General features: G+C 39.3%; 1 protein-coding gene across 2 annotated transcripts in view; it reads left to right on the top strand.

Annotated features, from left to right (window-relative positions):
• Positions 1–279: 279 nt before the first annotated feature.
• Positions 280–10513, top strand: part of CSTF3 (cleavage stimulation factor subunit 3) — a 53073-nt gene continuing 42839 nt past the window's right edge. For both annotated transcript variants that reach the window (XM_050898305.1, XM_050898304.1), the window contains exons 1-3: positions 280–430; positions 10180–10281; positions 10411–10506. In XM_050898305.1, coding sequence (XP_050754262.1) covers positions 401–430; positions 10180–10281; positions 10411–10506 — 228 coding nt within the window. In that variant the 5' untranslated portion in view covers positions 280–400. The remainder of the gene's footprint in view (positions 431–10179; positions 10282–10410; positions 10507–10513) is intronic.

Below are 10513 nucleotides of genomic sequence, written 5' to 3'. Positions count from 1 at the left end.
CTGGGCCGATGCAGCCCCCCAGCCATCAGAGCCTCCCTCAGGCGCTTCCCGCGGGGAACGCACTCACTGACCACTTCCGCCCCAGAGCCGCGCACTACCATGACGCACTTCCTACCGTTTTCCCCGCGCGCCACCACACAGCAGCCGCTCAGCACCGCCCTCGGCTTTTCCCAGCGCCCCCCGCGCGGCGCGACGCCGCTCCTCCCCCCGCCCCCGCTGAAAGCCGGACCGGAGGCGCCGCGCCGCCATTTTGTTGCTAACGCTGCTGGAACGGTGAGGCCGCAGCGGTTGGCGCGACCGGTGGAGCTGCCCGTGGCGGCGGCAGCAGCGCCGGGCGCTTTTTAAAGAGTTTTTTTAATCTGTCTGGGGGCTCTGTGCCCCAGCCCTGTTTTAACACGCCATGTCCGGAGAGGGAGCCGCTGGCGACCAGGTGAGCAGGAGGAGGGTGAGGTCGCAGGCCGCTCCCTGAGGGGGATAGTGGGGGCTAGAGCTGCCGCGGCGGTGGGGCGGCCCGGCTCGGGGCTGCCCGGTGGTGGCCGCGCTGTGCAGGTCCGCGGTGGGGCTGAGCGTATGGCGCAACGTGTGGGGCCGGCCGCCGCCCGGAGCTGCTGTTGCGCTCGCGGCCGCGCCGCGGGCCGCCCCGGGGGCTGAGGGGAGCAGGGCCGGGGTGCGGGAGCGCGGCCCTTGCCTCTTCCCTACGCCCGGAGACCCTGCCGGTCTCCTCAGTGGCGCGATCGGCGAAGGGCTCCCCTCCCCCGCCGCACACACCCATTTTGAGGAACTCGGGTTTATTCCGTCAGCGAAGCGTTGCGCTGGGGGAAGGGGGTGCGCGGAGCCGCTCCCAACGTCCGCCCTCGGTAAAACTGGTCATGCTCCGAAAGCCATGTCTCTCTCAGCCTTCGCGTTTCTGGTAAGCAAACTTTAATTCAGGTCGAGGTGGACAATAGACACTCCAGGGAGCTTCGCTTTTCCGATCCCATTTATTCGTGGCCATTGAGTACACGCACTCCGGAAGAAAATTGAACCGCGGATCAGCTGTTTACACTGATACATTTGCAGTGTTTTGTAAAGTGAGCGTTTGGTGAACATACACGCTTAACAGATAAGGTTGTGTGCCTCTTTAACAATAGCCTTTTCTTCCAGAATAAGACATTATTAAAACACCTTTAAATTAGTAACAATAAAAATATGCTTATTTAATAAAGAATTTTCTTTGTGGTACAGCATTCTTGCTCTTGGGAGGGGAAATAACTACTGTTTCAGTTAGTTTTGGCTTGGGTTTTTTTAATATACTAAAACATGTATTTGTCATAACTAATTATTTTCTAGGCAGGTGCAGTCAGCGTTGTATGTCATCTTTTTAAATCTGGTATTACAATGAACTATCTCCTACTTACTGGCAGAATTTCTCTAAACAGGTCTTTTTAATAGTTATGGCTATGTTTAAAATCGGTGTTAATTGGAGGGGTAGGGATGAAAGTTCCTGACTGAGGGAGGAGCGATTGATAACACTGTGGCATGCCTTAGTGGCCATTGTAGCCTACAAAAATACTTAAAATTAAGCTGATGACTTGGTGCTCCCTTAAGAAGCTTTACTTTGTAGAATGTCAGTCTCTTTACAAAACAGGTTATCTTTCTGTGTGTCTGGGCCTGTACTCTGAAAGGGTGGCATGTAAACTCTTTGTAAGATCACCAGTTCTGGGGGGGTTAGGAAAGATAAGTGCTCAAATGTAAAATACCCAGTTTCTGTCTTATTAGGAAAATATCCTGAGTTACCAGCCTGTATGCTCAAAGCTGGTCAGGTTAATAAGTATACTTGTAGTATGTTTAAGCAAGAGATTCTTCAGAATTATTTACTTCATCACAAGGTAGATGGCTACAAAGAAGTAAGAATATGCTACAATAAAATTTTGGTAATCCTGATGTGTACTATGTTTCACATTTAAGCTTACCCATGCCAATATATTTTTTAAAAAATTACATTGATGTTTAATTGCATAATTAAACTGCTGGTTAAAGTAGTGTGTTTCTGTAGCTTGTAATACATTACTATTTAACTTAAAACCAATGCTGACTTAAGGTTTTATTTTCTTTTGCAAGGGAGAATTTCATATGCAAAAGGATACATTATTGTCTGCATACTGAAGTAAAAGTTGTTCTGGAAAGTAACAGCTTTAATATTGTGATGCCATATCACAGAGGGTTTTAGCATTCAAAAAATTGCAAATCATTATTTGCAGCCGATGTAAAGCATATAGTTTAACATATGGCTTGGATTTTGTTTTCTTGATCCATATTAAGGTTCATCCTTTTTACCCATTGTGATTACTGTTTTCACGTTGGGTGCACTTTAAATTAAAAAAAAACTCTTTTATAGATTGGGTTAAATTTTTTTTTTTCCTAATCCATCCTCTTTATGAAGGCCTCTGGATTCTGGTTTCCTAGAAGTCTCTAATTTTGTTATGGTCAGTTACCTCCCTTCATCAGTTTTCTTCAGTTCTACTAAGTTGTCCTCTATGGTTTTTTTCCTTACCCTGGCAGACTGCTGTTTCTTACTCCTAATGTTAAGATAGGCCATAATTTGATATCAGTGTCTTTAGCAATACTACCATGAAGTTTTCTGCACCCTAGGCTACCACTCATCCAGTTTTGTAGTGAGGCAGGTGTACCTTAAGTAAGCGCTGATGCCAGTCTAACTGTGGTCTTACAGAGCATAATAGACCTAAATTCACTGTGTCTCTGTGGAAGGAGGAACAGCAAAGCATTATGATTGGGGCAGTTGTGCCTTGATCCCTTCCCCACAGTGCAGCTGCTATATATTGTAACCTAGTGCTATCTGAAGGGCTCTCTGACTTTACATGCACAATATGCTTATGGTTTTAAATGTTCCTTTCTGTAGGAAGCTGAAGCTAGGCAGAGGTTGATTGCATCTGGCTTGCCTGTTTCAGGTTTCATCTGCTGCTTCCACGACCAGCTTCTGAGTTTTTGGGTGCCATTTTCATTGACAGGCACATAGTTCAGTGTAAGGGGGTGACTGTACAATTAATTTGCATCTGTGTTTTGCATAAGATGTACACATGATAGTGTGTACTTTGACAAATCAGAATTGTTAGCTCTGACTCACTGACACGCAGAGGTGTCTGCATCTTGCTTCCCAGATCTTAGGGTTTGAAGGGGACTTCCAAAAGCAGCCAGGTGAATAACAAATTGCCATGCTGTCTCCAGCAAGTACGAAGTTGTGGTAGTGGGGGAAGGAAGAAGAGAGAGTGGTATGTTGGATGTAGGGAGGGTGAGGGAGTAAATGTATTGTAAGGCCAAAGACCCAGCTGGGGTTTAAGAGGCTTTGTTGTACCAGGTGCAGTGCAATTGAAATGTGGCTTTACTGCCTTTAGGCTGAGCTTAGCTCCAGGCATTGTTAGGCTGCTTTACTGTATAGATCAGGAGCATAAGCTATGTTATGTAGGTTGTCTCCTCCTTGCATCATTATTGTAGAACAGACTGGGGCAGGGGAGCAAAGAAATGTCATGTAGCCACCACTATTGAAGTATATTTTAAATTCTTGCACTGTGTTAACTATGCTGGACCCAAATTAATTTCTGCAGAAGCAGTTGAATGATGTCAGGACTTAAAATCTGTTAGGTCCCTGCCAGACTCCTGGCAAGGTCTACATGATGTTTAACAAACCAGAATTTCCAAGGTCAGTTTTTAGAATACCAAACACTTAGCCCTGTCTATATCATAGAAATCCACCTTTGTGGACTGAAAGGCTTCATCTGCCACTGTTTGCCAGACAATTCCCTGACAAGCTCTTCCCAGTCTTTCCATATGTTGAGGTTACAAAGAGTACACGCTTGCACCTGTGTATGTCTTTACATTTTTCTGGACCTTAATGTACATGTCTAGTTTTATTCAATTGTGTGCTGTTTGTTTCATGTACTCTCTAACAAGACCCAAATTCGTTGTGCTCTCTGCCTCTTTCTACATTGGCAGAACCACTATTCTTATCCACTTAATAAATATATACTTGCCAGGCATCAATTTTATCTGAAGACTTGATGCAATATTTGCTTTACCCCAGCATTAGTTGCCTTCTAATCTTTTAAGGCTAGAACATGCATTTCACGCTTCCTGTGACTTTCCGAGATATGTACCCCAGTCTGTGATGCATGTTACTTTACATGAATATGAATCTGGTCCAAGATTGAGCTGTGGGGAAAAAAAAAAAGTCTGTATTGTCTCTGTGACTATGGAAAAGACCGCTAAAGCAGTCTATTCTGGTTTCTTACTGGTACTTTTGTTCCTTCCTACTCCTTCCTCTCATTCACGCCTTGTGTCTGTTTGATGTCGTACATCATGTAAGTTTCTGAATTCTAAATGCAATAGTAAATGTTACTGTAGTTAATTTTAGCTTAACATTTTAAAAATAGATGTCATTGAGCACAATACTGAAAGCAGAAGTTTATTCTTGCAGGATTGTGTGGGTTTAACATCTCAGGAGGAGCCATTTGAAAGAAACTCCTCTAAAAGTGTATTGTTTTATATGATATATAGTAAAATGGGTTTACTGTCACTGTTTACATTTACTGTAGGAACGGGTTGTAAACAGAATGAACACAAGGATTGGTGGAGGAAGACTTTTGATTTGGTAATGCAGTGGTTTTTTCCAATTTTTACACAATTGTAAATAATCTCTACATTCTAGCTGCGTTTCCAGGCTCAGTAAGTTCCAGGTATACCAAGAAGAAGTTAAAGCAGAAAATGTGTCTGTCTAAAGGTTAACGTTTGGGAAATATCTCATGGGGAAAGAATGGTAATCATTACTAATCTAAAACTCTTGATTTGTTCACAGATATAAAACAGCCCAGATGGGGGTGGTGGGTGAGGGGAGGGCAGTACTTACAAAAGTATCCTTTTTCAATTATTTAAGATGAATATGCTGGGTTATGTCTGTTAATCGTGACCCAGTCTTAAAGGACAAAATTTTTTTCAAGATTGTGTTCACAGTTGAGTTAACTTAGTGGTAGAATAGAAGGAGGCAAGGCATTAAAAACAGATTTAAGAAAGTGCAAGGATTGATAAGGTGTAACTATAGTGTAATGAAGGGATGTGTTACTGAAGAAAGGATTTTAAAACTTGTTCTGTGCACATACAGCTATAACTAAACTTTAAGGAAAAAAAACTTAGGCTAGACAAACCTGTAAATTAACCTAACTGGACAACTAACAATGCTCGTTAAGTTGCATGTTAATGTATTTGAAATTATATTCATTGGGTCTGTTACAGTCCAGGCTATGCTAAACTCTGCAACAGCCAGCCAAAACCTCCAAACAGCAGTTTCTGTCTTAATGGACATAAAACTCCTTTTGGATGTTGAACCAATTTGACTGAACTAGCCATTAAATTTCCTGCCTTTTTGTGTACAATGGCCTATAGTCTTGTTTGTAGAAGTTCTCATTTCATAATTAGTGGTAGTTTTTGAAGCATCTTAAACTGGCCACTTCACAGGTGGAACAGCTGTTTAAATACATTTCCTTTTCACTGCAGAAGATCCTTTTGTGGAAACAGGAGGATGCTTTAAGCAAGTGGATGCATTAAGTGGTGCAAATAGTTGAAAGAGGTGTTTGGCTAGGTATTTTCTTACACACTTTGGAGTCATGAAGGTTCATTCTTAGAGGCCTGGGGAAACTGTTAACTGTTGTTTTTAGCAGTAAGGTATAAACCAAGAATTTTTCCTTGAAGGTGATTGATAAATAACTTTTAGTAAATCCTAAAAGTCAACTTTGTTTCTTCTGTTCTTGTTCCCTCAGACATCCTTTATGAATTCAAATTTGGATTTTGTGCAGTTGATGTATTTTGCAGGAAGGAGTTCCTAGACTTCTTGTTGGATAATTTGCTTTTAGGTATTTTCAGATTTTGGAAACTGTGGTCATAAAGATCATTTTACACTCTTAGTATCTGTGAAACTAAAAATCCATTGCTATTTATCTATGTGTAAATAATCAAAGGGAAGCTGTGAATCAGACTAGATGGTAATAATACAGATACTTGTGGACATGGAACCTTAAGTGCTAAAATAATTCTGTGACCTTCAGAGGGTTGTTTGTGGGATAGGAGCCCGATGATGTGGGAGGTATACTGAACACAGTTATCAAAAGCAGAGGAAAAAAGTATTTTTCCAGTTTGTATGCAACAGTTCTTTGCAGTGGGGTTTTTTTTCAGGCAGTAAAAAAAAGTTAAAAGCTAGTATCTTATCTGATTAGGTGCAGTTTTATGGTAGTTTAAGCTGATCTAAGTTGGGACTGCTGAAGTCCTGTATGGTTTTGCATTCTTTATTCTGCATCACATCTGATCCTGAAATCAAGGAGTTGAACCATTAGAAAAAGTCAATCACTTTTCTAATAGGATTATTTTTCTGCTGATTTAACTCCCTGAACTGGCTTGTTACAGGATGAGATTAACTCAAGTGCCTCTGTTAACCAGAGGGAGGGACTGAAAATGCTTATCTAGGGGCAGGATCATGGCAGTGAACAAACACCCAAGAATTAAGTATTCACAGTGTTAGATATTGGCTGTTGTGCAAGCAGTACAATTAAAAATACATAGTCAAAAGTCACATACCCTTGAACTGTGAGAACAGCAGATCTAAGCACAGAGTGCAGTTAACATGCAGTTTTCAAAACTGGGATTGAATGTCTTTCTGGCTATAGTTGAGCTAGGTTAAAAGTCAAGCTCCTTGTTCCCTTTCACTGCATGCTTGCAGTAGATGTCCTCACAGGTTTGATGTGTAACGGAATGCATCTTTACTCACACTCCTAGTTCTGGCAAAACAGTCCAGATTGGAAATCTTAAGTGATGATTTCTCCAATATATTAGGAGTGATTATTTGTGAAGGTGCAATGTAATGAGGCCTTGTTTTGGCTCAGATATAACCAGGACACTGATTTGCCTGCAGTGCAGTTTGCCTCTCTGAAATGTGAATGGCTTTTATCCATCCTGGAGGTGGATAGGGACGGGAGAGGGAGTGCTCACTGGCCTTAAGAAGTTGAGTGTTTTCTTACATATGACATAAGATACAAGCAATTCCAAGCAGTCCAGTTTAAAACCCTGATCATATAGTTATTTTCAATTCTGTAAAGCTCCTATCATTTTTGTCTTACATAACTGCATGGAGAACTTTATCTGCTGCTAAGTGAGTATTTGGTAATTTAGGAAATTAGTCTTTTATTTTTTCCAATAAAAGAATGAACATTTTATTATGCTTCTTACACAGATTAGGAGTCGTGTATCAAACATAGAAAATTAATGTAGCATTGCTATGATTATGCATCTTATCAGCATCTGTTTTTTCACCAGCTTAATTTATTTCAGCCCTTCTGAGTTTATTGCCCTGTATCTGCATAGGTGAAATCAAATTCCTGGAAGCCTTAATTGTTTCACTGCGGTGTCAGCTGAGTTATTTTGTGTCACATGGAAAGGTTTGAGATAGTACAACTGAACTACTACTAAAATAGTTGAGGTGTGCTTCAGTGGCCCATTCTGCTTTTTCCTGTTTGAAAGTCACTACTTACAGTGCAGGACCCTGTGCTTCAGCAAATGTTTCAGTTGTTTTTTGTCAGGTGGGATTTTTTTTAATTGTAGCTGACATTAATAGTACTCCTGATAGGCATTGCTATCTAATTGAATGAAGAATATTATATGCTTGATTGAATATTTGAGACAAGTAGATTTCACTGAGATGGAATATAATGAGAAGCAATGCTTACCACTGATGTGGGTGAATTTGAATTAGTGCTTTATTGAATAAACAACATTTCAACTTTGGGTCATCTGTAGAGATCATTTACATAAATAGTCTTTAAACTTTGAAAATTTCAGCTTCACTGCTGTCTTCTGTAAGCTGAAATATGTTTATGCATGTCATTTTGGAAGAAATAAAACCACTAGTTCCTTTCATACTGTGTTTTGCATCTTCAGCCTATATCAGTTGAACTATAACATGTGGTATTACAAAATCAGAATTTTGATGGACTTAGGGATGTAAAAATATTCATATGGAAATTTATAGATTTACTACTTTTGAGCTGACAACTTTGAGCTACTAATTTTTAATTTGATTTTTTTAATCAAATTAATTTTATAATTTAGTTTACTGTGGGACTTGATACTTGCCTTCCAAGGTACGCTGCTTTGCGCTGAGCAATTAATATTAAGAATGACTTGAAAACTGAATCGAAAAGCATAATGGTCTTTAAACTCCTATAAAGCCCCTCCTGATTTTTTTTTCCTTTTCCCTTTCATGCATAGCTGCTATTACATGTCAGTTTAGCAGTTCTGCAATGTTTTTGATAATTTGTCCATTTCATAAGTAAATTTAATTTTAAAAATTTATTAAGGGATATGCCTTAAATTATATCCTTATAGTAGGACTGACACAAAAACTGGTAGTGCTGAAAAATGTTCAAAAATATGGTAGCTTTTTTAAATGATCAAGTTGAATTGCAATGTGTAACATAAGCAACTGTTGTATAGTAGTGCATTTGCAAAGGTTGATGAAAGCAAAGGGGCAGGGCACTCCTGAAAATAAAGTTGATGCTCCTAAGTAACTCAGGCTTACTGCATTTGCTAGCCCCAGCTTTTTCTTTTCTTTTTTTAAGTCACTGTTTTGTACAGTACTTCACTGGCAGCTTATCTTTGTATAATGCCACTGTAAATGGTCTTCCAGTAAAATCCATTAATAATACCTTGGATTTGTATTCTTGGAACATCTGCTTTCCTTCAGGAGTGATGTGCAATAGTGATGCACAATAGTAATGCTTGTTAATTCTACTGGAAGTCATACCTCTGTAGTGTCTAGTTACCTTCTGTTTCCCTTTATAAGTGTGTGGTGGCACCTTTGATAGAGAGGAGTATCAGTTCTCTCTGTCCTGTTCACTGTCTTTTTCATCTTCAGAGCTATGTAATGACCTAGATCCAATATTAAGAATTAAAATTATTTCCTTGAAATAATCTTTTAGCAATTGACAGGGGGTTTTTTTAGAATTTTCTGTACAGTCGCTATACAATACAGAATCGTATATTCTAACAGTAATTATGTAGCTAACTTCTTAAATTTCACAAGAAAGGTCTTGTAGTAATAATTTACAGGTTATTATCATTACATCTCATGAAGGCAAGAATTTACTTGATCGTGTGATTTGGGACTGCTAACATCTGCCTGAAAATGAGTCAAGTTTGGAAAGTTAGTAAATAAGCTGTTTGGAGTACAGGTCAGAACAATATTTCATGCTTAATAAAAAACTTCATATCATTTAGGGTTGTAACAAGCATGTATTTTAAGGCTTGTCTGTATGTGATCATCAGATTGTAATTTTTTTCATCTGCCTTGTCCTAACAGTGTTAAATCTAGAAAAAAAAATTCTGGAGATCATAAAGTAAGATATTTCCACAAGTCTTTAAAAGAACACTTAATCCTATACTATAATAGTAACCATGTTAACAAGTTAACATTCAGTTTGGTAAAGCTTTTAGTATCAAAAAAAGCTTTTAAACTCCGATATGAATGTCTGAGTATAAAAAAAGTGGTTTATGGTAGTTAGCACCAAAGCTACAGGAAGGCAACTGTAAGAATACACTGATTGACAGATCAGAAAGTTAACAAAGAAATTGTGCTTGGATAACGTATATGTTGCTGCTAGAACTGTAATCTCCTGATTTTCTTGTTAAATCTGTAAGTTATGATACGAAATACTGTCTTGCATGTACAGAATGACTCGTGGAGTAACCTGGATTTGTTTGGCTGAGGTCTGTAATAGAAAAATTGGTCTGAATTTACTTTCTGCATCTTAAAAGTTTCAGCTTGGTAAAACTGTTTAAAATTCATAGCGCAATAAATTTTCTGGCAAACTTAAATTTGTTCTAGTGTTTTAGAAACATTTAGTCAGTTTAGTCTAGCTTTTTGCTGGATCACCAAATATGTAGAACTTCTTGTGGTGAGAGTACATTATCTTACTGGGACAACTTGTTTTCCAGATAAAATTACAATATAGTAACTCCAGCATAAAAACTCAGATCTGGAAAGTTACATTGTCAGAATGTTGTCGTTAGCTTGACTTTGTAGCTGGGACAGAACTTTTCAAACTCTACTTGTGGTCTCTCATGTCGTCTTTTTAATTTTTCTAGGCTGCTGAATATGTTCCAGAAAAAGTGAAGAAAGCTGAAAAGAAACTAGAAGAAAATCCATATGACCTTGACGCTTGGAGCATTCTCATTCGAGAGGCACAGGTTTAGTGACATAGGATTACATTTCCTTATCTATGGTCCACTCACACTATTTGGTTCTGGAGTAAAATCAGCATATTCATTTACATAAATCATAATATTGTAAATGCTGTTTTGATTTTCAATTTTTAGAATCAACCTATAGACAAAGCACGGAAGACCTATGAACGCCTTGTTGCCCAGTTCCCCAGTTCTGGCAGATTCTGGAAACTGTACATTGAAGCAGAGGTTAATA

The sequence above is a fragment of the Gymnogyps californianus genome, chromosome 5, assembly GCF_018139145.2.
Source record: "Gymnogyps californianus isolate 813 chromosome 5, ASM1813914v2, whole genome shotgun sequence".
Taxonomy (NCBI): Eukaryota; Metazoa; Chordata; class Aves; order Accipitriformes; family Cathartidae; genus Gymnogyps; species Gymnogyps californianus.
Note: the sequence above shows the minus strand (reverse complement) of the source record. Positions and strands in the feature narration are given on the sequence as shown.